The sequence below is a fragment of the Sinocyclocheilus anshuiensis genome, unplaced genomic scaffold, assembly GCF_001515605.1.
Source record: "Sinocyclocheilus anshuiensis isolate Anshui unplaced genomic scaffold, SAMN03320099.WGS_v1.1 scaffold938, whole genome shotgun sequence".
Taxonomy (NCBI): Eukaryota; Metazoa; Chordata; class Actinopteri; order Cypriniformes; family Cyprinidae; genus Sinocyclocheilus; species Sinocyclocheilus anshuiensis.
In genome coordinates, this window is record NW_015536508.1 from 80,127 (window position 1) to 87,626 (window position 7,500).

Here is a 7,500-nt window from a genome sequence, read left to right on the forward strand (position 1 = left end):
CTAAAAACACATCTGTTCCACCTTTATTTGACCCTCTAACTCTAGCACTCTCTATTCTAATTCTATTCTATGTTTATATATTAAATATATTTATTTATAATATAAATATATATATTTTCAAAATATATACTGTATGTGTGTGTATTTATATATACATAACAAATATACACAGAACACACATATATTATGCAAACAAATGAATAGATTAATCGTTTGACAGCACTAACCACAATAACCACATTTAGCAGAACTACCACATTTTGCTAGAAGTTTGATTGCATCATATAATAATTGCTGTTAATAGTGTTCATCGTCTGTTTGATTACGTCTTTAATAGATTTTTCCGTACATTTCTGCCATATGTACATTCACCACTGATAAGCTACCACTAAATATATTGTAGAAACGTAATTTTCTGTAAAGTTGCTTTGCAACGATTTGTATCGTAAAAAGCGCTATACAAATAAACTTGAATTGAATTGAACTAGTATGTCTATATTTTCTTCTGCACTGGAAGCTTAAGTCAAATTCTTTGTGTTTGTAAACATACTTAGTAATAAAGCTCTTTCTGACATCTGAATAGTTTTAAAATGCAAAGCTCATTTTCTGCAGTGTCTTTCGTCGTGTGTAAATCTCCATTCTCTCTTCCTGTGTGGTTTTATTGTGATCTCTAGTCAAACAGAGCAGCTCGACTTCACTCACTTCGGCTGAAAAAGAGATTTGAGACGCTCATAACCGGTCGAACCTGATTTCTGCAGAATAACACGAGTAGCATTTTTCAACCATTACACGACACTGCATGAGCTCCAGGACTGAAAGACTACCTGACCAGTCTTACCAGACGAATATATTCATTTAAATAAATGATATAAACAATATCTAATATATACAATAAAATAAAAAAAACGTTTAGATTATATCACTGTTAGTACAAACGATATGAACTGATGATTAAATATGTGTGTTTGCAGGATTCTCCAGAAAAGCCCTGTAACCCAGTACTGTCTGAAGAGGCCAAACTGAAGGAGAGATATCCGAACCTGGGCCAAAAACCCGGCGGCTCGGACTTTCTGATGAAGAGACTCCAGAAAGGAGTGAGTTGAGCGTCTCTCTGTTCATCATTAGGTTTGATTTCCAGGCTGTTAACATCACTTACTGACAACAAATCAATGTCAAACTTCTCTTGCTTTCCAGCAAAAATACTTTGACTCTGGTGATTATAACATGGCAAAGGCCAAGATGAAGAGCAAGCATGTGGTGACGGCCGGAGCGGATAAGAACCTGGTGACAGGAGACCATATTCCCACACCGCAGGACCTTCCTCAGAGGAAAGCCACGCCACTCGCCAGCAAACTGGCCGGATAAACACACACACAGAAGCAGCTGCAGAGACGAGTGCTAGTGTTGCTCTTCTGCACAGCTGAACCTCTAGAGCAGAGCAGATCCGATCCGCTCACTAGGGTTGGGTGGTATGACGCCAGGAATGATGAGACATGACGGAGTAATGTGAAAATACAGAGCGGCTGCGTCCCAAACCAGAGCTTGTGTTTGCTGCTCCACACGAAGCGGAGCTGTTGCTAGGCAACATCGGAATTCATGTAGAATTCAACAGTGCAATCAGAATTTAGTGCGAATTTTTAAAAAATGCTAAAAAAGGACCAGTAACACACTGAATTAAACACGAACGTTTGAAGTACACGGAAAATACTATATTTCAGTCTTTCTACTTCAAACGTTGGTGTTTAATGAAACATGTTAGAATTTTTGTCAGTGTTAAAACAGACTGAAATTGTATTTTCTTGTAACATTTATTCCGGTAATCTTTATTTGCAACTTCAAAACTTTTTTTTTTTTTTTTTTAACAGTGTATTGCTTTTTGTTTTGTTTTATATTAATAATAATTACAATAATAATAATAAATGATCATAATATGTTTTACTGTTTTGAGCTCAGACCTAACAATAAATATCGGACTTCTCATGCATTTGAATAAAATATTATATTTTACTGAGGAAAAAAAAAAACAGTTTTCAGTTTACAAATTACAGCTTTTATATATATATATATATATATATATATACACAGTGGGTACGGAAAGTATTCAGACCCCCTTAAATTTTTCACTCTTTGTTATATTGCAAATATTTTCAAGCATTTGTCTTTAAGTATTTATTCTCTGCATGATGTTACTGTAGTTACTCATACTGTTATGTCAGATTTTGGTCATATCGCCCATCCCTACTGGACTCCTGGATCTCACACACAGACACACACACACAGACACACACACACAGAGACACTCACACACACACACACACACTCACTCACTCACTCACTCACACACACAGACACTCTCTCACACACACAGACACTCTCTCACACACACACACACGTGTTTTGTGAGCTGAAAGTCAGATTTCAGAGCTGAAGGAGTGAGAAAACCACACACTAATACACACCAGCGGTTGTTGGTCTATATAGCTTTATAGCTGCTAAACACACGACTGAATGAACGAAGCGATGTGTCTCTCACACACACACACACACACTGAACTGCATGTAATGTTAAAAATGTCACTTTCTTCATCTTCATCATTTCTTCATTACAGTACCGTCCTCTCCAGCATTATATGCTTCATGCATCTTTTATGTGTATTTCACCTTTATTTCTCTTAAAGAATGAATAACACAAAAATATTTCCTGGGTCAAATAATAAGAAATAAATATAATAAATTATATAATTATTTCATATAATTGCTTATTATTTTACAAAGAAATTATATTGTAATATATTTTTCAAAAATAGATTTAACAAAACAAATAAATAAAGTAAGAGGACATAGAATGACATTAAATGACAAATATCAGAATCTTAATGGTGCTAAATTGAGTAAAAAAATTTTATGCAATATATATATATTGCATAAAGAAAATATGCCCCCTTCCTGTTTTTTACATTTTTTGCATATTTGTCACACTTAAAAGATTCAGATCATCAAACCAATTTTAATATTACACAAAGATAATGCAAGTAAATACAAAATACAGTTTTTAAATGATGATTGCATGTATTAAGGGAAAACAGCTGTCCAAACCTACCTGGCCCCATCCTGTTAAATCATGAAAGAGTGATTAAGCACATTATTTTAGAAAGCTGAGTTAAATCTCACTAGCCACACTCAGACCTGATTACTGCTGAATGAAGAAATCCCTGCAATAGAACCTGTCTGACGAAGTGAAGCAAGCTTAAAGAGCAACACATCACGCCGCGATCTAAAGAGATTCAAGAACAGATCAGAAACAGAATAGTTGACGTATCAGTCTGGAAAGGGTTATGAAGCCATTTCTACGTCCAAAATTACTCCCAAGAGCACAACGACGACTCATCCAGGAGGTCATAGAAGAACCCAGAACAACATCTAAAGAACTGCAGGCCTCACTCGCCTCAATTAAGCTCAGTGTTCATGATTCAATGACAAGAAAGAGACTGGGCAAAAATGGCATCCATGGCAAAAGCCACTGCTGACCGAAAAGAACACAAAGCCTCGTCTCACATTTGCCAAAAAATATGCCCAAGACTTTTGTGCAAATATTCTGTGGACTGATGAGACAAAAGTTGAACGTTTTGGAAGGTGTGTGTCCCGTTACATCTGGCGTAAAACCAACACAGCATTTCATAAAAAGAACATCATACCAACAGTCAAACATGGTGGTGGTACCGTAACATCTGGCGTAAAACTAACGCAGCATTTCAGTTTGTGACCTCAAGCTCAAGCACGCTTGGGTTCTGCAGCAGGACAATGATCCCAAACACACCAGCAAGTCCACCTCTGAATGCCTCAAGATAAACTAAATGAAGGTATTGAAGTGGCCAAGTCAAAGTCCAGACTTAAATCTGATTGAGATGCTGCGGCATGACCTTAAACAGTCCATTCATACTCGCAAACCCTCCAATGTGGCTGAATGAAAACAATTCTGCAAAGAAGAGTGGGCCAGAGTTCCTCCACAGCGATGTGAAAGACTCATTGCCAGTTATCGCAAACATTTGATTTTGAGGTGATGTGAAGTTTAGTCTGCAGGAGGTCGTTCAGTGTGTCTGACTGTAATAATGTACATGTATTAATGTATGTTACTGTACAGTGAATAGTGACGTATGAGGACACATTTATGGTGATGATAATGTCCTGATGTTATCAAATGTACAGTGTGTGTGTGTGTGTGTAAGTTAGTATTTGAAATAAAACTTAACATTAAGTTAAGCTTTGCTCTGGGATCTCCTTTGACTTTATGTAAAGAATTGTGAATTCTGTAGATATCCAGTAATCTGATCTGTTATTGTTATTATGTCCAGCAGAGGTCACTAGTGACAGGAAGTCATGAATAATAATTAAAAAAAAAAGTATAAATATTTAAAATGTTCAAAAATAAAATGTGTGTGTGTGTACAATTTTACATTTAAATAAGTGAAATTATATACGGAAAGACACACACACACACCATTTTAACTACATAAACGAAACATAAAAATGTGTGTGTGTATTACCAGTTACAAAAACAGTAAGATTTTTAATGTTTTTTAAAGAAGGCTCTTCTGTTCACCAAGCCTGCATTTATTTGATCCGAAGTACAGCAAAAACAGTAATATTTTGAAATATTTTTACTATTTAAAATAAGTGTTTTCTATGTGAATATCTATTAAACTGTAATTTATTTCTGTGATGCGCAGCTGTATTTTCAGCATCATTACTGCAGTCTTCAGTGTCACGTGATCTTCAGAAATCAGTATAATATGCTGATTTGCTGCTCAAAAAATAAATCATGATTTCAAAACTGCATTTTGTAGTTACTCGGGTTATCTTTGTGTAATATTAAAACTTGTTTGATGATCTGAATCATTCAAATGTGACAAATATGCAAAAAAGTAAAAAAAAAAACAGGAAGGGGGCAAAAACTTTTTCACATCATTGTATGTGCCTTATATCTAGTCACTTATTTCTAAACTTCCTGTGATTTGTACAGCTTATGTAGGCATTTGATGTAGGTAGGATATCTATATTTTAGTATTCACGAGTTCGTCTGCCTATTCAGACCTGCTAGATAATGGTAAACGAACTTGGCTTGCTGTCCTCAAAGGAGGCTCAAACCCGAGGCACGGCTTGAGTTTCGAGTTAGAATCCCCCCTATGATTGTATGGTTTGAAGGAGAACTGAATGAAATAGAGGAGGAGAATGGGAGGCAGAGGGATGCCGGAAGAATTGTCGCTGGGACGGCACAATGACTGCTACTTATACACACTCGTAGTGATGATTGACAGAACTGAATGTTTAGGCTCCTCCCAAACCTACGTTTGGAACTTCATATAGTGGTCATCAGGTGTGTACGTGAAGCAAATATTTACGCTGCGCATCACAGATATAAATTACAGTTTAACACATATTCACACAGAAAACACTTATTTTAAATAGTAAAATTATTTCAAAATTTTACTGTTTTTGCTGCACTTTGGATCAAATAAATGCAGGCTCGGTGAGCAGAAGAGACTTCGTTAAAAAAAACATTAAAAATCATACTGTTCATATACACATACAATATACTATATATTGAAAATATTTACATGTATATACATTTATATTCTTATATGCATGTGTTTTTATTTATATATACATAATAAATATACACAGTACACATACATATATTATGTAAACAACAACTTATTTTGGATGCGATTAATCGCGATTAATCGTTCGACAGCACTAATATATATACATCATTGAGATGTCTTAAAGCACAGTCTATCTTGTTTCCATAAATGTCATTCTGACCCGCATTAACGCAGATTTGCCCGTGAGTCAGAGGGTAAAGGTTCAGAGGGTGTGTGTTTTTACATACCGACTAATCTGAGCTCGCCGCCTCTCTCTCACAGCTTGGCTTCCAGTTGAACGTATATAACGCGTTATTTATAGCATAGACTGTATATCTCGACGGTTTCTTTGTGTGCGGTGGCGAAAATTACCAATAATTTCACCCACGGCCCGTTCGAAATAACTCGGAGCCCACAAAAAGAGCATTCCGGGGAAGTCCAGAAGCTGGCCCGTGTAGGGGGAGGAGTTTCGGGGAAAATCCGTGACGCTGCACGCAGCACGCAGCACGGAGTATAAAAGCGCTCCGCTTCGCAGCTACTTCCGCTTCACTCTGCGAGCAGGAGTGTCGACCTGCGCTATAACCGTCACAGACTAAGCGTTAACCTTCAGCGGTCAGACCGACTCGAAGCTTTAATCTAGTCGTCTAGGTCGTGTTTCGGTATCTAGATATGACTCTGAGTTTAGTCAGAAGAACGGCTGCGGTGAGTCTGCTCGGCGCGCACACGGCGCTCGTGCCCGCGGCCGCACTCAAAGCGCGGAGCGAGGACGAGCTCGACGGGTGCGCGGATGAACCGGACGCCGCGGGGAAGCCGGTAAGACCGGGAGCGAACGGCCTGAGAGGACTACAGCTGGACGGACGCTTCGTTTCCGCGGCGGACGGATCTCTACCGAGCACACCGGACCCGCAGGAGCTCGGTTCCGCCGAACTGGACCGCGACACGAGACAGCTTTTGTTGGATTTCTACCGCACGCACACCGGAATGTGTCCACAGGACCGGAAGCAGCACCACGCGTTACCGACAATGACTCAAGTTGTCGCGGACATTCTCCTAAAGCACGAGATCGCATACAAAGGTAAGACGAGCGCATGCGCACTCGCTATCCCCCCAAACAAAGCTGCGCAGGGTTGCCAGGTGTTTGCAACAAAACCCGCCCAATTGCACTCAAAACTATCCCTCGGTAAATTGGCGGGGTTCCCTTGGTACAATTCGCATTCCAGGGGCTAAATATCACGTTATTCGGGTCGCTTCGACCAGCGGCAACAGTGTTACAGTAGCGGAAGTCCGCGGGAAAACCCCCAGAAATCGGCAGCAATGTAGCGTCTGTTTGACTTAACTCAGGTGGGACACGTGATGCCAGTTAATCGTCGAATTGTAGTAATAGTCCACAATTATATTCAAACTATCCGGTACTTATTGTTTTTTATGTATTTGTTTGTAACGTTAATATTACACGTTTTTCTGGAATGCATCAGTGTTCTTTTTTTTTTTGTTGACTTTATAGTTTTAATTATATTTATATTGTTTTTCTGCAGTAATTTGAACATAAATAATCTGGTTTTCGGTAGAGGGTAATTTAAAAAAAAAAATTTTAATCATCGAGTCAAACCGCAAGTTCGTCATCGCGGTTCTCGGAAGTTTGTCAGCGCTTCACGGAAACAGACGCTTGGAATAGAGAAGCGGTTTCGAAAGCTGTGGGTGGAACTAAATCCAACAGGTTTAAGACGCAAATATAGAAATGCGCAAGACGTGAATGCGGTCTAATGTAAAATCGGATTGTTTTGGTACACTCGATTGCGAAATTCTAGTCACAGGTTCAAATTTTAGAGTTTTCATAAGAGTTATTTTTCACACGATT

At 38.4% G+C, this 7,500-nt stretch overlaps 2 protein-coding genes across 3 annotated transcripts in view; both read left to right on the forward strand.

The window, feature by feature from the left end:
• The first annotated feature begins 947 nt into the window (after positions 1-947).
• Positions 948-1,866, forward strand: ensaa (endosulfine alpha a). Its single transcript, XM_016489909.1, has 2 exons — positions 948-1,094; positions 1,195-1,866. The coding sequence occupies exons 1-2, from the start codon at positions 948-950 to the stop codon at positions 1,363-1,365; spliced, it is 318 nt and encodes a 105-aa protein (XP_016345395.1). The 3' UTR covers positions 1,366-1,866.
• Positions 1,867-6,177: 4,311 nt separating this feature from the next.
• Positions 6,178-7,500, forward strand: part of LOC107691317 (induced myeloid leukemia cell differentiation protein Mcl-1 homolog) — a 4,264-nt gene continuing 2,941 nt past the window's right edge. The window contains exon 1 of one of the 2 annotated variants that reach the window (XM_016489866.1): positions 6,178-6,717. In XM_016489866.1, coding sequence (XP_016345352.1) covers positions 6,312-6,717 — 406 coding nt within the window. In that variant the 5' untranslated portion in view covers positions 6,178-6,311. The remainder of the gene's footprint in view (positions 6,718-7,500) is intronic. The other variant, XM_016489874.1, reaches the window with a different exon arrangement.